Source organism: Protopterus annectens, chromosome 5.part0 (genome assembly GCF_019279795.1).
Source record: "Protopterus annectens isolate FY-2018-M chromosome 5.part0, PAN1.0, whole genome shotgun sequence".
NCBI lineage: Eukaryota > Metazoa > Chordata > Ceratodontiformes > Protopteridae > Protopterus > Protopterus annectens.
This window is the reverse complement of record NC_056735.1, coordinates 1,170,168,323-1,170,191,100: the sequence shown is the minus strand read 5'-3', so window position 1 is coordinate 1,170,191,100 and position 22,778 is coordinate 1,170,168,323. Positions and strand designations below refer to the sequence as shown.

The 22,778-nt window shown below is 42.4% G+C and overlaps 1 protein-coding gene across 1 annotated transcript in view; it reads left to right on the top strand.

The window, feature by feature from the left end:
* XRN1 (5'-3' exoribonuclease 1) overlaps window positions 1-22,778 on the top strand; it is a 2,408,514-nt gene that overhangs the window by 1,029,716 nt on the left and 1,356,020 nt on the right. The window contains exons 17-18 of the mRNA XM_044071018.1: window positions 21,113-21,230; window positions 21,327-21,428. Coding sequence (XP_043926953.1) covers window positions 21,113-21,230; window positions 21,327-21,428 — 220 coding nt within the window. The remainder of the gene's footprint in view (window positions 1-21,112; window positions 21,231-21,326; window positions 21,429-22,778) is intronic.

The following is a 22,778-nucleotide window of genomic DNA, read 5'->3' as shown; positions in this document are numbered from 1 at the left end:
TCCACTTTAGCCATGAGGGCGTTGAATTGTCAGTTTCACATGTTAAAATATCAGAATTATCTCCTTTCACAATTGAAGTCTAAGGTGGATGCTCTGGCAGAAGGTATTGAGTGTAAAGAGTTGCAGGATTTAGTTCATGTGTCTGAACAGGTGGGTAAGCATTCCTTGCAGTGTGGTTTTGATGCTGTGCAGGCCTCCTCGAGGGTGGCTGCCACTGGTTCTGTTCTTCGTAGGCACGCCTGGTTGAGGGATCAGAATTTAGCTGAGCATGTTAAGACAAGGATTTTGGATGCTCCTTTACAGTCTGATGTGTTGTTTGGTTCGCCTGTGGAAGCAGTTTTAAAGAAAATGGAGGACAAGGCTAAGTCTATGCAAACTGTTAAGGATTTTTGCAGGTGCAGCCTCCGAAGTTTAGTAGAAATTGGCCTTCTAAGGGATGGACATATCCTGCTTATGATTCCCAGTCTAGAGGTAGGTCTAGACGTGGTAGGGGCAGAGCTCAAGGTTCTTTTAGGCCTAGGACAGGGAGTACACCTGCTCAGACTTCTGGTGAGGGCAGGGGTCAGTCCTTTCGTAAACAGACCCAATGACCTACCTTTTCAGCTGCCAGTACATTCTCGCCTGGCAGCACCTTTGGGAGGAAGGCTGGCTCTTTTCAAAGAAAATTGGGATTTAATTACCCAAGACAGATGGGTTTTGGATATCATTCACCACGGTTACAGGTTTTATTTCCATACCTTGCCTCCTTTCAAAGGCATGCCAGACATTCCTCCTCTACAAAGAAAAGAGGCTCACAAGCAAATTTCTCTGTTGCTCCAAATAGGGGCCATTCAGCCAGTTCCTGTGCCAGAAAGGGGCCTAGGATTTTACTCTCGCCTGTTCCTAGTACCAAGAAGGGGAACACGTGGAGACCAATTTTGGATTTATCTATCCTCAACACTTATCTGGACATTCCCAAGTTCAAAATGTTGACGTTACAACAGCTTTTACCTCTGCTGGGCAAAGATCACTGGATGGTAACTTTAGATCTCAAGGAAGCTTACCTTCATGTGCCTATCAGACTAAGTTGCAGGAAGTATCTGCGTTTTCGAGCTGGAGATTCTCATTATCAGTTCTCTGCATTGCCCTTTGGCTTATCCACTGCCCAGAGTATTCACAAAGGTTCTGGCTCCAGTGATAGCTTACTTCAGGCTAAAAGGAATACAAATCTATCCTTACTTGGACGACTGCCTGATTCTGGCTCAAGAAAAGGAAGACCTTTTACAGCATTTGGAATATGTGATAGCAGTGCTAAGATGCCTAGGGTATTCTGTGAACGAAATAAAGTCCAGTCTAGTACCCTCTCAAGACATGTGCTTTCTGGGTGTGAGACTGAATACAGCATCCCAGATGGCCTTTTTAACCCCGGACAAACAAAAGAATCTTTCCAGTTACTTCCATCAACTATCTCTTCAGTCCGGGCTGACTGCAAGGACAGTCCTTCAAGCCTTAGGGTTCATGGCATCTTGTATTCTGGTGCTTCCCAATGCCAAACTGCATATGAGGAAGCTGCAATGGTATCTCAAAAATGTATGGACACAGCACTGCCAGGATTTGGACACTGTCATTCAAATAATACCTTGCATTCAAAAGGAATTTTTGTGGTGGGCTCAGGAATGTCACCTAAACAAGGGACTCTCTGTGACCCGGCCAGAGGCGAGTCAGATTCTAACGACAGATGCCTCAGATATTGCTTGGGGAGCTCATCTAAATGGAAAGTGGATACAAGACAAGTGGCCTGCCAGACTACAGCATCTACATATCAACATGAAAGAGATGTTAGCAGTCCAGTTTGCATTAATGGCTTTCAAGGAGTTACTTCTTCCAGGGCAGGTGTTGATTCTAACAGACAACACAACTGTCATGTGGTACATCAACAAACAAGGGGGAACACATTCTTACCCGTTGTGCAGGCAAGCAATGATTTTATGGGAGACTGCGCTCAGCTTGCAACTAACTCTTCAGGCAAGGTTTCTGCCGGGAGCACAGAACTCCTTAGCAGATGTGTTAAGCAGACAAATCATGGATCCCCACGAGTGGAAACTGGATCTTCATGTATTTGAAAATTGACAGTGTCATGGGGAACTCCAGACATAGATCTGTTCGCTTCTCCACTAAACCACCAGCTGCCAAAGTTTTGCACAAAGAGGTTTCATCACACAGCTTGGAAAGTGGATGCTCTTTCTTTCAGTTGGAAAAATCTTCATGTGTATGCCTTTCCACCTCTGCCTCTTCTCCCAAAGGTGCTCCTAAAGGTCAGACAAGACAAGCCAAGGATGATTTTAATAGCTCCAGATTGGCCTCGGCAACACTGGTACCCATTACTGAGGAATCTGGTAAGGAAGCCTCCATGGCCTTTACCTTTGATTCCACACCTGTTGTCTCAGAGGGACGGTCACCTGCTCAATGTCAAGCTTCACTCTCTTCATCTAACAGCCTGGCATATTCTGTTTTGAAACACAGCAGGTCTCACCTTCCTCAACAAGTTTTAAATGTGATTTTGGAAGCCAGAAGACCTAGTACAAGGAAAGTGTACGCAGAAAAATGGAAGAGATTTTTATTTTGGAGTGCAGCAAACAATTTGGAGATTTCTGAGCCTAATTTGAGTGTGGCTCTTCAATATCTTACTGAGTTATTGGACAAAGGTTTGTCTTTCTCTTCCATTAAGATTCATGCTGCAGCAATTTCAGCTCACTATGATTGTGACCCACCATTGTTTTCGCATCCTTTGTTCAAGCAATTTCTTAGAGGGGCAAAGAATATAAGACCCCCAATGAGAGCTCCTACTCCTGCTTGGGATCTCAATTTTGTGTTGGAGAAACTTACTCTACAACCTTTTGAGCCTGCGGCTACTGCTGAATTGAAATACTTGTCATGGAAGACTGCTTTTTGTTGGCCATTACTTCTGCAAGAAGGGTTTCTGAATTGCAGGCCCTTATGGCGGTAGAGCCTTTTTTGATTTTTCATAAGGATAGAGTATCATTACGTACTAATCCTTCCTTTATGCCTAAGGTGGTTTCTAGTGTGGCTTTAAACCAAACTATTCATTTGCCTACTTTTTATGCAGATCCCCAAAATAAAAGGGAAAAGATTTTGCACACTTTAGATGTACACAGGCAATTGCGTTATTATTTAAGCAGGACTAAGGATTTTAGGCAGTCTCAGCAGTTGTTTGTTTCTTTTGCTTTGAGTTCTCAGGGCAAGCCTGTGTCAAAACAAACTATTTCTAAGTGGATTGGGTTTTGCATTGCATTTTGTTATTCCCATCATGGCAAGGAGATTCCAGCTGGGATTAGGCCTCATTCCACTAGGGCTACTGCCACTTCAACAGCATTTCTAAGGGGTGGCAACTAAGGATATTTTGGAGGCAGCTACTTGGAGTTCAGTGCATACTTTCTCTAAGCATTATCACCTTCCTCTCTACTCTAAATCTAGGGCTGGTTTTGCCACAGCTATTTTGCAAGGCATGTTGTCAGCTCCTGCTTCCTTATGATTTGCCAGCCTCCCTTACCTCTGCTTTGGGATTCTACCCAATAGTTAGGACTGCAGCAATGTGGAATGAAGAACATAGTACAGTTTTGTACCTACCATAAATGTAGATGTTCGAGGATCCACATTGCTGCAGTCCAATTTACCCTCCCTCCTTCCCCTCTGTGTTTAGGGGTGGTTGTGTAGGTGAGGTTATACTCTGGTAATTTTGTATATATTGTACATATTTTTGGTGCAGGACTGTTTGGAGTTTTTGGTTTTGGCCTTGTCCTTTTAGGGTCTTCTGACATCTGGGGCAAGAAAAGACTGAGGATATGAGGTCGGTCATGCGCATTAGTACCCTGACGTACTGACGTCAGTCTAATGCGCCTTGACCGACGTCAGCCATATACTTTGGTATTCGGGCCGACTGGGACAGCGGACTACCCAATAGTTAGGACTGCAGCAATGTGGATCCTCGAACATCTACATTTATGGTAGGTACAAAACTGTACTTTTCAGTTTTTTTCCTCCTAGCTTCCAAACTTCCACAGGAATACCATCTGTTCCTGGGGACATTCTTGTAGATTGGTTCTACATCACAATTCTCATCTCCTATCCTAACCATTAGTAATTGAGCCTCATCTGTCTCTAACATTGGCATATTTAGTTCTTCCATAAAATTTCCATTTGCATAGTTTCTTGATGTCCATATTTCTCTGCTTTATACAGGCTTTCTTAGAATTGCCAAAATATTTCTAATACCTTTACAAGGATCCCTTGGCACTTTCCTTGTTATAGCCTTCCTAAACTTGGCGACAGCTCTTTCATCTCTTTGTTACCTGAGTCATTGTGCTACAAGTTTTTGTGCTCTATGTTGCCAAAAACAGTTGCTGAACAGCAGTCTTTCTAAACTTGTGTATATTATCAAGGTGTAATCCCTTATTTTCTGCTTAGTATTCTGTAGTTGATCCTCCTCTTGTTCTGTGAGATTCCCCGCATTCTGCAATACTTTCACATTTATCAGATCCTCTAAATAATTCTTGTTACTTCTTAACCATATCTCCCTTTCTTTTATTTCCACCCTATTTTTAAACTCCACCTTAATTTTATCCCATTCCATAGCTATATTTTCAGAAGTAGTTTCTATCCTCTCAAATAGCTCCTGAATAATCTCCATTACCCATTCTTAACTTTCCTCTCTTTTCAGCATATAGATGGGAAAGCGCTAGTGTCTCATTTTTATTTCATTACCCTGTGTTCTCATTGTAGTTATTATTGACTCATGATCTGAAATAGTTAATGGGTGCATATTAAGACCTTCAGTTAAAGGCACATGTTGTGAAATGTAAATTCTGTCTAGCCTAGCTTAATTTTTATATATTGGAGAATAATTTGTAAATTCATTCCAAACCCCTGTTACTGAATTCACATCTTCCATGCCAAATATTTTCATAAATTTCTTCAAAAATCTACCCTTCTTTGTTATACTTTCGATTCTGGGCCCCCCAAAGACATCTTCACTGCTGCAGATCAAATTCCAGTCCTTACCTACAAGTGATGTTCCTTGCTGAAAACTGAATATTTCTTCCAGAATTTTCTTAAGCCGCATTGTAGCAGTTTTGTGTGGCATATAAATAGTTGCCAGTGTAATCCTCCTCCTTTGCCAGTAGCCCCTTAGCACTACAAATCTGCCGTTATCATTTTTTTTCTGTTCTGTCACTATTGGAGCTCATCTTGCAATTAATATAAGTACTCCTCCTTTCCTTTGTCCAAGATATTCCTCAGAATAACCATCCTGAAAACCTTTCTTTATCAGATTCACAAGTTTAGTTCTTTCCAAGTATGTCTCCTGTAACATAGCTCTTTGCACTCTGCGTTTTATATGCTTCACTATTGTTTGTTTTTTGTATTTATCTGTGAGACCATTAACATTTAAAGACATTACAGAACACATCATTCTATTAAAAAGGTGTTACTACCTTTTATGTATAACACCTTTTTTAAATGTGTAGTTTATTTTTGTTTTACATGCGTACATTGGTTATCAGATTGAACTTTTGTATAGTTTCTTGTCATATCCATTTGAGCCTGTCACATCTTACAAAACATTTTCTTATTGAAAGTCTCAAAGAAAAACAACCCCCCCCCAATACCCCCTAAAAGCTATTAATTTAGTACTAGCATCGAAAACTATATACATCTTCAAATATTGAAGTTCTCTCTGTCTCTGCAGTTAGTTTCCTGCCCACCCTCCATGTTCTTGTTCTGGTATTAATCTTGGTGGCTTTGGAATTGCCCTGCCGTCCTGTAAATTTTTGTTTGAACACTCCTCCTGGGTCTGTCTCATTTGCTCACTCAACCGAGTACAGTGAGATCATATTTTGATTTCAGACGCACCTACCAGTCCCAGCTGTTCAGCTCTATCCCATCTCTATTCCAGTCTAGTGTCACTAGCTCATTCTACCTAATACAGAGAGAACATTGGTGAAAGGCAAGCCACTTAGGTCCTTAATTTTGAATTATCTTCTGTTTCTCCTTTCTCCCTTTCCAGTTTAAAAAAAAAAATTCTAAGCTGGTTTCCTGCCTTTCTTGTAACTAGTCTAGTGCAGATACAGATTTGCTGTAACCAGGCCTGTTTGTAAGTTTCTGAGCCCCCAAAGCCTTTCTGTGTTGGAGAGAAGTCTTCTAGTTTATCAGTGGGAGTGGTAAGCACTAGGTAGCCTATCTACCACAACAGTAGTTTCTTGCCCAGAAATTGTAATTTGTATACCGTTTGTGCAGTTTTTTCCATCTTTCAACTTTCTGGTTTTAAAGCCCGCGTTTGTGCTAATTTCCCACCTTTCCTGTAACTAGTCTAATCCAGATACAGATTTGCTGTATCCAGGACTGTTTGTAAGCTTCTGAGGCCCCCAAGCCTTTCTGTGTTGGAGGGAAGCATTCTAGCTTATCGGTGGGAGTGGTAAGCACTAGGTAGCCTATCTACCATGGGATCCAGGTACAGCTTCTTAGTTTTAGCACTTGAATTTGCTTATTCGTGCTCAGCACTTGTTCAGAACTTGTTGTTGGCACTAAATAAGCTACAAATTACTACAGCACTCAACCTTCCTCTTTACCTAGAGGAAAATAGCTTTTGTACTTACTTTCCTTACTTGCTTAGAGAAAAACAGCTCTTATACTCACTTTCCTCACTTGTCTAGAGGAAAGTAGTTTTTTATTCAGGCATGTCCAAGGGTCAGCTTTGAGTGTTCTCTCCTGTCTATCTGATGAATCTGGCCATCTTGGGGCAGTGTAGCAATTGCCTCATGTACACAGACAACCCTCCTCCTATCAACCAACACCACAACCTGTGAGAGATGCACTTATCTAGCCAAACTGGAGGTAAAGCTCTCTCCAATCAAAAGTGAACTTGACAGTCAAGAGGAGAATGTAAACACTTGCACCACACCACACTCATCACATAGTCCCACTAAACCTACACCACCAAAATCCACACATAGAAACACAAAAACATTTGCAGAGGCTCTCAATAATAATCTGCTCAAGCAACAGAGACCTCCAAAGCAGAAACGCAAGCAACCGCCACCCCCCCAACACAACCCACAGACTTAGTGTGCCAATAAACCACTGCCCGCAAGGCAAAACAACATACCCAACACACTAGTCATAGGTGGCTCTGTAGTCAGGCACACTGATGTCCCACTCACCAGGCTAAACAAGGCAAAGGTTACTGTCAGCTGCCTGTCGGGTGCCAGGATCCGCCACATAACCCACGCACTCAGGTCACTCCACAACAAGTACAGATATGACTCTGTCATTGTCCATGTTGGTGTGAACGACCTGAGACATTCCTCCCTGGACTACATGAAAAGAGGCATGGAAGAGCTCTCTGATCTTGTAGCCCAGGCAGGTATGACCCTAGCCCTGAGTAGTTTCCTGCCATCGCCCAGAATGATACCGCAGTCCAAGGACAAAATGATTGACTTCAACAATTGGCTAAGCTTCTGGTGTCATTCTAAGGGGATCCAGTATCTGTCTGCCTGGGATGATATGGTCGACAGACCACGATGCTTTGCCAGAGATGGCCTGCACCTGTCACCCCTGGGATTCCGGATACTGGCTAAGGGACTTGCCGCCCCTATAGTGCCTTTTTTAGGTAAGGTTCAATTGACAAATTCACCACCGTAACAGGAATAAGCAAGCAAAAACTGAGGGTAATGCTACTCAATGCTAGAAGTCTAAATCTCAAAATGCACTCACTCGAGGCACTTTTTAAAACTGAGAACATTGATATCTTTGCGGTGACTGAGACGTGGTTCAAGGCTCTAGAGAGCACCTCTGCATTACCAGGCTGTAACTCCTACCACACTTTTTGGCCATCTAACCTGGACCAGAACACCAAAGGCGAAGTTGTGTCCATATTCATTAAGGATATCCACACCTCTAAGCTAGTTGTGCAGCATGTATAGCTGCTCCAAATCACCACACAGACTACTTAAAACACACAAAAAAGGAAAAATAAGAAAACCACTGCCTGTGTATAAAATAAATTAACATACAAATTTCACGGACTAAGTGCTTTCGCCTGATAAAATATTAAGGCATCATCAGAGTCAGTGAAAACATCCTTAAGCTCTATTTAAATAGTAGCAGATCCTAAAGTCAATCATGACATCATTTCCTGCCATGTCAAATTATGTAATATGAAGAATAAAATATATAAGTAAATAGTAAAAATGTTAAAACAGTTAAAAGTTAAAAATAAAATGTCTGGAATGCAACTTTAGCCTGTTATAAAATGGTAAATGAAACAAATCTTTGTAAAAGGTAGATCATGAACACTTTAAACCAGATAAAACATATAAAACATATCCATCAGGTGTAAACTTTGCATAAAAAATCAAACCTCTTTTGCTCTCCTTTTTAGAACACACAACAGAGATGTATTGTCATTAATGTCTAGCTTCTCTTTGGCATTTAATCTAAGTTGCCATTCTAACTCTTTGTTTAAAAGTTCTAATTCAGGGTCACCCCCTCTCATTCCTGCTTTTGTTTTGTCTATCACAAAAAATATAATGTTTTTATATTCATTGCATTCTCTACTGTGCTTGTATAAAACACTAGTCTCTATTCTTTTTCTTATATCCCTATTGTGCTCCAGAATTCTGTCATGTAACTTCCTGATGGTCTTGCCTATGTAGAACGCAGGGCATGACACACACGTAGCGATGTACACAAATTCTTTTGTATTGCAATTCTGCAGTTCCACACCTGAAGTCAACTCCTCATTGGTCATATCCGACCATAAGCTAATCACCCTAGGTATCCGCATCCCACCCCCTCCCACCATTAAGGAAACCATGGTAAAAAATGTCTCTAAAGCTAACTTCATGCGTCTTAAGACAGAAGTGGCAAACTTCATGACACTCATGCAGATGGACAATACAGTTACGACTGCTGAATCCTACACAAATGCACTCTATAAACACCTACACGAGTGCATGGATCGTGCTATTATCAAATAGAACCGAGACGCTATCCTCCATAAAAAGGAAGCTAATCTGATGGTCCTCTGCCATAAACAAACTCTACAACAGAAGGAAGAAACTGTTGAAAAAGAGAGTAAAATCCCATGATTGAAGGAGCTCCCTGGTCAGCCTCAGTAAGAAGCTGAGATCCCTTATAAGATCCGTCAAAGCTAGCTACGAAAAAAAAATCGGCACTGATTCTAAGGGCAACCACAAAGCATTCTTTAGCTATGTCAAGAATCTCAACGGCAACACCCAGATCTGCTCTGAGTTACAGCACAACTGCACAAAAATTACAGAACCAACTGATATTGCCAACTTCCTGGCCGATAGGTTCAGTGCTAACTTTACCCCCCTCTCACCCCCTAAAGGGCCCATATCTATACAGGAAGAATGCAGAGTCCCTGTAATCACATCTATGCAAGTAAAAGATGCACTCTCAAAAACTAAAAACACAGCATCCATGGGACCGGACAAAATCCCAGGCTGTTTTTTACATGAACTTCAGAATGAACTTGCTCCCCACCTAAGCACCCTGTTCAATCATAGTCTCATGTCAGGCTTTGTGCCCACTGAATGGCGCACAGCAACAGTTATCCCACTCCACAAAGGGGGAGCCACCACTGATCCTGGGAACTATTGCCCTATTAGCCTGACTATCCTGGTCTGCAAGGCCATGGAATGTATCATCATGAAACTCTTAAACAAAGACATTGGTAACCACCAAACTCTGGACCCACCCAGTTCGGGTTTGTGAAAGGCAGATCATGCCTTCTGAACCTGATTAACTTCTTTGAGGCAATCACCAAAGCCATAGACGAGGGTAAGGTGGTTCACACAGCCTATCTTGACCTCGCCAAGGCTTTCGACACCATCCCCCATTCTGGAATTATGGCTAAACTCCCTAAACTAGGTATAAATCCCTACATCACAAGATGGGTTGCCAACTGGCTCACTGACAGAAACCACACTGTAAAAGTTGTAGACTCCAAATCTGACTTCAAACCAAACCAGTGACAAGTGGAGTACCACAGGGTTTAGTCCTGGGACCTTTCCTGTTTGGTTATCTACTTCTCTGAAGTACAGGCTAACACAGAAGGCCTCTGGCTAATGAAGTTCACAGATGACTGCAAACTAGGAGCCATAGTAGAGTCCCCAAATGATGTGGACATCCTACAGAAGGGCCTCACTGAGACACATGCCTAGTGTCAGAGGCATGGCCTGAAGCTCAATGCCAAAAAGTGCATAGTCATCCTCTTTGGTAAAAACTCTGAACAACCGCATAAACGTCAGTCTACTTAATGCCTAATGTGTGATAAGAGACCTTGGGACCCAGGTGGACAGTAGTCTCTCCTTTGATAATCACATCACCACAATAGTCAGGTCTAGGTCATTGTTCCCCTCTACTTGGCACTCATTAGACCCATTATAGAGTACAACACCCCTTTTGGAATGTACCTCACAAGACATTTGCAGCAGCTGGAAAGGCCACAGAAGTACCTCACAAAGAGGATTACTGGCCTCAACAGATGCCTGCACTGACAGTCTCAAAAAACTCCAGCTTTACTCTGTACCATATCGCCTACTCCGAGGATATCTCTGCCTAACATATAAAGCTATGTTAAACCCAGAGCTGTTGGACATGCTACACCTAAAGAAATCCCAATCCCTCTGAGCTACACACTCTAGGGACCTAAACCTTGTCACCACAATAAACAGGACATGCTGGAGGGATAGCTTTCTGTCCCAGAGACTTCCTATACTCTGGAACAAGCTTACCCATCTATGTTGAGCAAAGTTCTTCATTAGCACTCTTCAAGAAAAATCTTGATGAGTGGATGGGAAATAGGATATACACCACGGGGATCACTTCTGTGGCTGTGCTTGACAGGGGCACAGGAAATTAACTTTCTTGGGTGGCGTAAGCCAGGGAACTTTGTTGGCTAGGCTTACTTAGGCCCTTGGGTTGATAAGCCTAGTACCTACCTATGAACCTAATGGGAACAAATGTCCCAAACTGACAGCCACACTTACTCTCTTGGTGCAGCTTGTGCTTCTACTAAGTGCTAACTGGTTTTGACTTATCTTTATAGCTCTCACAGCTGGGAAAACATTTGAATGCTTTCAGAGAACATTATCTTCTAGCCAGTTTCTCTTTTCTTTTTCCCCCTATCCTGTCACTCTCCACCAGACTTTAACCATCTTCTGTTTATCAGATTGTAGTTATGGAGAGCTGAGAACCAGACAATATCTCTTTAACAGATTGTTTCCATGGAGACATCAGGACCATATATAGATTTGCTACTAAGCATACATTCATTTGACAGAAAAAAGCTTCATGACTTTCAATATTCTTTTTCATTTATTTACTTTCTCTTGAAGTGTGTTACTAAATCAATCTAAGGTCATTAATCTAGTCATCCCCACATGCAAGAATGAGAAAAAGCACATGAATTTTTCTTTTGTCATGGCATTTTATCCAGGCTTTTTTAAAAACTGAGCAAGAAGGGGGGGGGGAGAGAAAGAAAGGAAAAACATCATTACACTTAATAACTGAAAAAGCTTTTCTTTATAGCATGCAAAGAAAACCATATGCCATACACCACAAAAATAGTACTATTAAGAAAAAAAGTTTTCTTTATTTATAGTTAACTTTCTCCCCCTCTTCCTTTGCTGAAAGCATTTTTTGAACATTAATGACATGAATTAGGGCATATACTTTAGTGTCTCCCACAAGTCCAACAAATTCTGAAAAAGTCCAGTATTTCCAGATTTTCTTGTTCTCATACTTCAGAACTGTATTTAGTGTGTTATGACCTCACATTGTTACTGGTTTGATTACTGTTCTTCTCCATCTCCCAAATCCTGTCTCCACTTCATTTCCAATGTACTCTCAGTTCTTCTTTTCAGCTGTCATGCTCCCTTATCTCTATCCAACATTTTCCGTTGAAACAGTGGAAATGGTTTAACAGCCACAGTCTCTCTGTGGACTTTATTATTAGAAGAACAAGAATCAGAATATCTTTCTGTTTGACAGCACACTTTTTGTTGGACAAACTTATGTATTTCCTCCTTAGCATGTACTTTATCAAAAAATTATTTTGTCCCTCCAGGGAAGAATACCTTGAAGAAAGCTGGGTAGAGCAGTTTGAATCTCACTCCTGCATCTCGACATTCCATGAATAGTGGAATGAATTTACTTCTCTTCTGACTGGTGTACAGGAGTAGTCTTTCTCCAGAAACACTGTCTCCCACTTTTAACATTTTTGCCCTTCTGCCACAGTTTTGTTAGAAGCAACTCCTTCTGCTGGTAGGATTGCATCTTTACCATTAAAGGTCTGGGTTGCTTTCTCATAGCCAGGTTTGGAGCATACACATGATATACCCTTTCGACTAACGACTGGTGTTCCACAGCAGTTCAGTTGCTTATTTATTTATTTTATTTTATGCTTTCATAAAATTAATGCAGTCTGTTCCTTCAAGCTTCTCTGGTATAGCTGAAAATCTCAGGATGTTCTTCATGTTTCACTGTTGCAGTCATCACCTGTGGGTTATCCCTGCTGTGGTAGCTCTCTTCCGGGCCGAATAGCCGAGTCAGTTTTTGTGTGCCGGCTGCTGTCGCTTGTAGTCCGACGTCAGGTGGTCAGTACTATAAGGCAAGGCAGCCGATGTCATTAAATCAGTCTTTCTTGCCGTGGAGCCTGTAGCAGAAGCAGTTTGCACGAGTGCTGGTCAGTCACTACCAGATGTCGAATTTCAGCAGAAAACGTCTAAATCTAAGTACCCCATTGGGGACCCTTTTTTCATGCTCTAACCGATGTCTGAAAAAGTTAACAATTGTCTGGCCTGTGGAAAGCAGATCCCACACCAAGACTTTCATTCTTACTGCATCACTTGTTTAGGCCCAGACGACGAACGACATTTCTCTTGCTGGTTCTGCGCCCTCTTTAATGCGAGAACCATTCGCCATAAAGCTCTTTTTGTAGACATTTATTTTCGTATTCCGTCTTCGAATTCCGATATGGCGTCCATCAGCCAACAGTCTGCCGACATTCCAAACAAAACATAAAGATAGAGACAGGCCATACAAGGCTAAGCCTTCCGACGGCGCTACCGCTATGTCGTCAGGTCTCTGGAATTCAGTGAGGTGCTTTCGCAGGCCCTGATGCCCGAATTGCTTTCTACGCAAGGCCCTGCCGAGACACTTTTGGAGTCCGATATGCTGCAGAAATCCTCTTCGTCTACTGAGCCTTTGACTGTCTCTGCCTTGGTTGGGTCCGGAGCCGTGACGCAGGCACCGGCTTCTGAGGAGGCCATTCGCACTACCGATTCTAGACAAAAAACAACGTCTTCTCTTCTGACTACTGTTTCTCTGAGACCGGACTGTCTCAGGCCTCGAAGTCCGGCCACTCCTAGGAAATCTGTTTCTAGCCACCATCTTGCTACTGCTCCCCCAACCCAAGCTCAAATGCTTAAAATGGCGAAGGACCTCATCTCCCTTATCCGAGGTACTCAAGCCCCCACTCCAAAAAGGAAAAGCCTTCCTTCTCCAGAAATTGACAGACCAAGAGTCTGAGGAATATGATTATTCTTCCTTTGAGTAGAAACAACAGCCCTTAACTGTTTGAGGATTCAGATGCAGAGATTCCATCCCCTCTGCCTCACCTCCAGAGGACCTCTCCTTCGGAGAAACCCTTCACACCCTCAGGGAACATTTTCATTGGGAATTTCAGGACCACCCACAGTCAAAGAAACGACTTAGAGAGCTTCTGGAACTGCCCCAGCACAGACCCTTGGCCATCCCACCTTTTCTAGAAGTGGTGGATGATGTTTTCCTTGAATTCAAGTTTAGCCAATGATGCCCTGCCTCCTGCTCCAGCCAAACCTGACAGGTACTGTAGAGTACCATATTCTCACATATACCTGCACAGGAATCCTACTGCTGTCCCTGAGGTCATTACACAGGGACCCAAAGGAGCCAAGACTAGTTCTGCCAAGAATCCTCTTCCTTCTGACAGAGATTCCAGAGCTGTGGACAGTTGAGGTAAGAAAGTATACACCTCTGCAACCTTAGCTATCAGAGCACTCAGTTGTCAGTTCCATATGTTAAAATATCAACAACACACTTTGGAACAATTAAAACAGAAGATTGCTACCTCTACTGATGGTACCAACTCTAAAGAGCTGGCAGAATTACTTCACTCTGCTGATCAAGTGGCCAAGCACTCTTTACAAAGTGGATATGCTGCCCTAGAAGCCTAGCAGGGCAGCAGTGACAGGATCTGTTATTAGAAGACATGTATGGCTAAAGGAAGAACCTCTCCCTGATCATGTCAACTCTAAACTTATTGATGCACCCCTAGATAAGGAATGCCAGTTTGGGGGAAAAAGCAGAAGAGGTGCTTAATAAGATGGAAGACTAAACAAAATCTATGCAAACAGTAAAATATTTCTTTCAAGTTCAACCGCCCAGATTCAGCAGGAACATTCCCTCAAAGCACTGGGCCTTCCCTGCACCCAGCAGACAGGGCCAAAGCAAGCCCTACAGGGACAGGACATCCAGGCCCCTATCCCAGGGCCAACAGGGAAGCAAACAATGGACCACCTCCGCCTCTAAGGCAGGGAGTTCGAAGCCAAGCTTCTATTGTAAGCACTCACAATGACTCTCCCTCCCCCCTCTGCCCTCCTTTCACTCATCTTAAACTAGGAGGAAGGCTCACCCTCTTCAAGGACAATTGGGTCCCTATAACCAAGGGCCAATGGGTATTAAAAATCATTTCTCAGGGATACAGATTCTCCTTCAGCAAACTCCCAATTCCAAGAGGGTACCCAGACCTCCCCCCAAACCACTGGGTAGAGGCATTAAAACCGGTAAAAATACTAATATCCCAGGGGGCAGTAGAACCTGTCCTTCTGGATCAAACAGGAAAAGGTTTTTACTCCAGACTATTCCTTGTACCCAGAAAAGAGGGCACTTGGCACCCCATCCTGAATCTATCCAAATTGAACACCTCCTTGGTAGTCCCCAATTTCAAAATGCTAACCTTGCAGCAGCTCCTGCCTCTGCTCACACTAAATGCCTGTCTGGTGACCCTAGACCCAAAAGATGCCTACCTCCACATCCCCATCAGGGAATCATGCAGAAAATTCCTCTGCTTCAGAGCAGGCAAGCAGCACTCTGCACTGCCCTTTGGCATATCTACTGCTCCCAGAGTATTCACCAAATGCTTGGCCCCGGCCATAGCATTCTGCAGACAGAGAAATATGCACATTTACCCTTACCTGGATGACTGCCTCATTCAGGCAAACAGCAAAGAAAAGTTGCTGCAGGATCTTCTCTTTGTCAAAGAACTCCTAACTTCCCTAGGGTTCACCATCAACGAGAAAAAATCAAAGCAAATCCCCGCCAGGAAAATTGTTTTCCTGGGAGCTGTGCTAGACACAGCAACCCTTGTGGACTTCCTACCCCCAGAAAAGCAGAGCTTTCTGCCTCTATACTTCACCCAGCTGGCTTCCAGAAGTCACTTCACTGCGAGGAAGTTCCTGCAAGCACTGGGATACACGGCTACTTGTATCCTTCTCATCCCTCTAGCCAGGCTTCACATGAGAAAGCTTCAGTGGTACTTAAGGAACCTTTGGTGTCAGCACACTGTCCCTAGAGACCATTCTCCCACTGATCCTTTGCGTAAGGGATGAATTTCTATGGTGGGCAGAGGCTTGTGCCATGAACAAGGGTCTTCCCTTTATCCTCCACCTTTCTGACCAAACCATCACCACCAACGCCTCAGACATTGCTTGGGGCACTCACCTAGCAGGCAGGTGTACCCAAGACCTTTGGAATGCCCAGCAACTTCACTTGCACATCAACCAGAAAGAAATGATGGCAGTACAAAACGCTCTGACTTCCTTCCAATCCCTTCTCAGGTCAGGGGTCCTCCTTATAAAAACAGATAACTCCACAGTACTGTGGTACATCAACAAGCAGGGGCGCACCCAATCTTACCCCCTGTGCAGGTTAGCCATGAGTCTGTGGCTCACAGCCACCTCCATGGGGCTACACCTGATTGCCCAATACTTGCCAGGGATCAACAACACTCCAGCAGATCACCTAAGCAGAAGCTTACTGGGCCCCCAAGAGTGGCACTTCCACAGAGAAATCTTTTTGCAAATCACCCAGGAGTGGGGGCCCCAGAGGTGGACCTCTTTGCCTCAGAACTCTGCCACCAACTGCACAAGTTTTGTACCAGGGAGTATCACCTCCTAGCATGAAAGGTGGATGACTTGACCTTCCCTTGGAGTACCCTCTTTGTGTATGCATACCCTGCTCTGCCCCTTATTAACAAAGTTCTGCTCAAAGTAAGAGAGGAGAGACCAAAGGCCATCCTTACTGCTCTGGATTGGCCCAGACAGCATTGGTACTCTTACTACGCAGTCTGACCTCACAGCTCCCGAAACTGCTTCCCCTAAGGTCAGACCTCTTGACCCAGGAGAGAGGGAAGATACTGCACCCAGACCTACAGATTCTCGAACTTTCAGCATGCCTCATACACTAAAAGCTAACAAGAAGTCACTGTTAGGCAGACAGGTCCTGGACATACCCACAGAGGCCAGAAGGCCCAGCACAAGAAAATCTTATGCAGGAAAATGAAAAAGATTCTGCTCCTGGAAACAATCTAAAGGGGCGAGTTCCTCCTTACCTTCCATCACTCTCGTCCTGGATTACTTAGCAGAGTTGCTCAGTAGTGGCCTCTCCTTCTCCTCTATTAAAATACATGCCTCGGCCATCTCTGCCCATTATGATTCAGACCCTCCCCTCTTCCCTCATCCTTGGATTAAGCAATTCCTCAGAGGGGCTTCTAATATCAGGCCACCCAGAGGACCCCCTACTCCACCCTGGGACCCGAATTATGTGTTCGAGAAACTAACCTTACCTCCTTTCGAATCTGCCACTTCAGCAGAATTCAAATACATCTCCTGGAAGACTGCCTTCCTGTTAGCTATCCCCTCAGCCAGAAGGGTCTCAGAACTTCAAGCTCTCATGGCTGTTGAGCCCTTCATAATTTTCCATGCAGTCTCTCACTGAGGACTAATTCCTCCTTTATGCCCAAGGTGATATCTGATGTGACCTTTAACCAGGCCATCCACCTTCCTGCCTTCTTTCCCAACCCTCAAAACAAGGGGGAAAGAATTTTGCACTCACTAGACGTGCACAGACAACTTGGATACTATCTGGACTGTACTAAGCCATTCAGAAAAACTGACCAGCTTCTGGTAAGCTTCGCCCCAGGGGCAGAGGGGAAGCCCATCTCCAAACAAACCATTTCCAAATGGATTTCACACTGTATCTGTTTTTGCTACAGACTACATGGGAAACCCATCCCTAAGTCTACCCACTCTACTAGGGCAACCTCCCACTTCTACTGCCTTCCTCAGAGGCGTACCTACCAGAGACGTATTGGAAGCGGCCACCTGGACCTGTGTCCATACCTTTACAAAGCATTACCACCTACCTCTCTTTTCTAAGTCTAGGGCAGGGTTTGCCTTTTCAATCATGCAGGGCCTCCTGACCCATACCTAGGACTCTACCTATCCTTCCACCCTTTATCTCGGCTTTGGAAATCCCCCCACAGGTGATGACTGCAACAATGAAACACGAAGAACATAGTACAGTTGTGTACACTTACCATAAATGTAGATGTTCGAGTGTATTTACTGTTGCAGTCTTGGTTTCCCTCCCTCCATCCCCCATTTCACATCTTTCCCTAGGGGGACACAGGCTTCCCAAGGTGGCTCTTAGCCACCAGGACCACTACTCTCTTTTCCCTTGTGCTTCTGATGGGTTAGGGCAAGAAAAACTGATGTAATGATGTCGGCTGGCCTTGCTTTATTGTACTGACGACCTGACATCAGACTGCAAGCGACAGCAGCCGGCGCACAAAAACATTGACTCTGGTATTTGGATCGGCCAAGGGCTATCACAGCAGGGATAAACCCACAGATGATGACTGCAGCAGTGAATACACTCTAACATCTACATTTATGGTAAGTGTACACAATCATACTTTCTCCCTATGTGCTCTGTCTTCTAATTCTATTATTTTTTGAAACATCTCTTCCTGAGCAGTCTGATATTAAGCCAGCCCTTTCTTCATTCCATCCTCTGATTTTTGCTGCTTTATCACCTCTTCTGAATATCTGTTTAAAACTTCTTCCATTTTTTTCGTTTGTGTTGATATACTCAGTGTTTCATTTATTTTAACCAGGTTTGTGTGCAGTTGTCTTGTATCTTCCTATAGACTGCTGGAAGTCATGTCTGGAGGCTGCATTGCTTTTTACTGAACAGCTACAGGACTTTCCCAAGCAGTGTTTCTTCTTCACTTTTTGCAGCTGATTTTTTTTTTCCAGGTGCTCTTGTGTATTTCTTTTTTCCTGGTATCCAGGCCTTACACTTACTAGCCAGTTACTGAAAATTACCCATAAATACAAAAGTCTGCTGGCCTTCTCTGTGTTTCTGTTTTCACACTGGGAGACCTATAGTTAAGCTGTTACTCAATGTACAGCCACCTTGGGAGTCTATGTTTTCTGGCTGCTGTTCCTACTTGGGCTTTTCAGTTCTGAGGATGGTACATGCGTGGAGCATACGTGTGATGTTCATTATATAGGCTTTTGTATACTTGCTGGCCATTGGGCTACCCTTGGTAGGGGACACCTGTCATAAAGAGAACTGCAGCAGTGAAGAGAAGGCCGTCTAGTGTTATGGTATGGTTTTGCACAACTGAACTTTATTTGAGCATGACTATCTGGAAACCCTCAGAAGTATAGTAATAGAGTTTTTGATGAAAATAATGTTTTTCCTGTATTGTTGTTGAGAATTTTGGAAAGGTATTTGATGAGAATTCTGCTTACTTTTCATAAAATTCAAAGTCTGATTCATATGAAACAGGAAATTGGGTGCTTTTTGGAGGGTTGATGCATGGTTAGTGTAATGGTTAAAGTGTTTACCTCACAGACGTGTAGGATACAGGGTTTAATTCTCACCATCGAGGGAAATCGGCCAGGCTTAAAATGGCCCACAAATGTTGCTAGCCTGCTACTTACCTATGAATCTGTTAATTTATAATGAACATTATTGCTAGTTCACTAATATTTCATGAAGACTTAAAAGCTTTGCATAATTTAAAGCTTTTCAGATTTGGTTTAGTCTCTTTTAAAGAGCTTTTGCATTTGTAATATTTAATTGCTCGTTGTCCAGTTAGGTTGGCTGGAATAGGTTGTTGCCTTTATGAGGACAAAATTCAGGTGAGGTATATACACCTTTTTGCTCAGGTGTTTCCTAAAAAGAATGTTATCAGTGATTTTCATCTTGGAGTAGGAGAGCTTCTGTTGCTGGATTGTTAAATTTAATGTATTTGTTAGTTTGTACTATGAAGGAGAACAAAACAAATGATCACAAATCTGTTTATAAAGTTCAACTGAATAAGAACACATTTCACCTAAACTTTTGATGAATTAGTCAGAAATCTCTTATTTTGCATGGGTGGGACAAGCTCCCCTGCACTGCTATATGAGAACTTGTCTCCCTTACTCAAATTAATTATATGTATTAACTGCTTAGTTGCACAGTGTCAACGAGAAAAAAAGTACCATGTACATTGCATAACTAGCAGTTTCCCCAGTCCATATATTACAAGACAACCTATAAGCAAGTATAGTTTTGAGCATTTGTGATCATTAGAAAGGTAAAACGATTGTCAGTCACATGTATGAAAGTCCATATGTCATCATATGGCTGGCTGCCCATTATAAAGTTGTATTTAAAAAAATAAATAAATTCACTGTGTATAGTGGTTTCATTTCTGTAGCTTGGTTTAAAATCATCTCTGCTATGGATATTTCTGTCAAAACTACTTGGACATTGGTTTTATACCATCTTGCATTGTTTCTTGCATCATGGCTATGGGAATTGGGCTTCCTTTTGCACCCCAGTACTTGGAGACTTTGCTTTTGAGTACTGTTGTACTTTGAAGCCTTTCTGCAAGTCTAGCATGCCAGAAAGGATATCATATATAATGCTGTTAGATGTTCTTTGTATTTATTTGTGTAGCTGTTATCCAGAGTAGAACACTGATTTGCATGGGCCATTTTTAGGCTCAGCCCAGGTGTAGAAGTTATCCAAAGTAGAAGAATGTACATAAAGAAATTTATAATTCCATGAAGCATAGAATAGGAAATAGACAAAGGAATTTGATGAAAGTGACATGATGTAGTAATGCTGAGCTTCTAACAAAGTCAAATCCATGCAACATTTATCAGCAGAGTTGGATTGATATTGTATATAATGAGAGAGAGAGAGAGAGAGCTCAGAGCACTAGAAGACTCAAGTGTTAAAGTAAGAGGTTAGTTTGATGTTTGAAATTCACTCAGTGTACGACAGTTCCCTTGTTGAAGCATGGACATTTTTCTTGTGAGCAGGTATAATAAATGAGTATTCATTGGCTGATTTGTAAGAATACTTTCTGTATTGACTGTTTAGTATTTTCCCACAGCCACCGGTAGGTGGGCATCTTTTCCATGCTTTGTCTGTGGACTGATCTTTCTGTTACTTGGATAGCTGCATACTTTTGTATTTTTACATTTTTTGTGTCTTTCCATCTGTGCCTGCATGGGTGGTTCAAGTTAGGTAGTATAGGGACAGAGTGTTTCATTTTAGTATTTTATGTTGCAACTTGTTTCAGCCAGTGGTGTGTATGCCATCTGAGAGTGGAGGCTGAAAAGATTTAAAAAAATGTACAGCTGAGGATATTAGGAGAGAATACCATTTGTTTGCCCCCTACAGAGGACCTACGTATAAAGCAGCTGTTTCCCATCAGTATCTCTCTGTATTTTTTCATCTTTTGACCATAGTTGAGTAAGTTGTTTAAAGTAACTGTAGTGTACTTGCAGTGGGTCTTTTGAGAAAGTAACTTGTTGGAGTGTCTAATTATTTTGCAGTGTAGGGTTACTGTTGCTATTGCACTTTCTTGAATTTCTCCTTTGCTTTGTCTAACTTGGTTATTTTTTTTCTTTTGTCTTTTTAGATGTAAGAAGATTCCTTTAAATGCCTGGCGGGTAGATCTTTCCTACTGTGCTAAAAAGGTTCACAAGAGTAGTGTGTATTACTGTGGTTTTCCCACATTAAAGCACATCAAACACAAGGTTGGAATTTTGTCTTGGATACTATTATTTTCAGTTTTTAGTTAATTGCAAGGAAAGTAGCTGAAATTGCCTTTATATATGTGTTTGTGTTTCTAGTTTTATCTGAAGAAAAATGGAGTGCAAGTATTTCAACAAGGTAGCCGTGGAGACAATATGATGCTTGAAATTATTTCTGATGAACAGTCAGAGGAAGAAATTGTAAGTATAAGCGCTATATTTCATTAAGGTTTATTCTCTTGCTGTTCATGCACCACAACCAATGCAAGGTTCTGCTGTCATACTTGCAGAGGTGTTGCTGGCTCATCTGGTGCCTGGTGCTGTTCCTTGATCAAGATACTCAAGTTGAAGCGCTTAACAAAAGTCATTACTTTGTTCCAGGTTAGCACTCCTACCCCAGGAACAAGTCAGGTCCCATTTCTGTGTTCTCAACTTTAAACTGATTAGCAGAAAAGGCACTTTCTGATTCTGATGCTGCTGTCCTCTCCAGTGAACGGAGAGCCAGGCTCACCCGTCGGCTCATAATTGAGGCAAATGGGGGAAAAGGTATTTTCTACTTTAAAACACAGTATTAAACATTTGCAGCTAATCCCACACATGAAGCACTGAATCAAATACTTCAGTCCTGATAAATTAATTTCTGTACTGGTATTTCTGAATTTTAGTGTAGAAACAAATGCTGTTACTGCACTACTGATGACTGTGCCCCTTAATACTTTGTGCCCAGGTTTGGCAGCTCTCTTTGAGAAACTCAAATGTCTGTTTAGTGACTTCGGTTTTGAATGATTTGCCAGAAAACCACACATTTTATAAGGAACAAAACAAAAATTTGAAGTAAAAGTCTGGATGTTCTGTGAAATTCCAGACATTTGAGAGATATGCTTGCAAAGAACACTGTATATCAAAATAGTGAAATCGTATTTTCCATTTTAGAGTTTTATGGCATCTGAGAGTTAGAGCAGTGTTGTTCTTTTCTCACTGCCCACTATAGTTCATCATGATGAGAAGATGACTGTGATGTGATATATTTTGAAAGGCAGATGACTTGTAGTTATGGGCAATGTAAATATGCATGGGTTTCCTATCAAATGCTTAACACTTTGATGGTGGAGTCATGTAATTACCACAACCTTACCGTGAAAGTTGGCATGGGCGAAATATACACTGAATGCTGAAATTCCCTACTGCTCCAGACCCAGGATCGTGCAGTAACATGGGTCTGGAAGGAAGAGGGGCAAGTTCGGACAGTCAGTAATGTTGGTAGACAAGGTTCACTTAGCTCGACTCGAGTGTCAAGCATTTGCTAATAAACCATTTCTCTGTACAATTGTGTGAATTGGCATACTGGAGCTCATGAAGGCCGTATTGGAATAATGTCATTTGGTTTTAAAACTTGTCTTTCTATTAGCCTTTAGACTGTTTATTTGGAAGCTGACAAAAAAAAAGTGAGAGATGTTCTGATATACGAGTGTTGATATTAAGAATATATGTTGCCCATGATGAATAGTTGAGAGGTGTAACAGATTAGCTGTTGTACCTAACAAAGTTTTA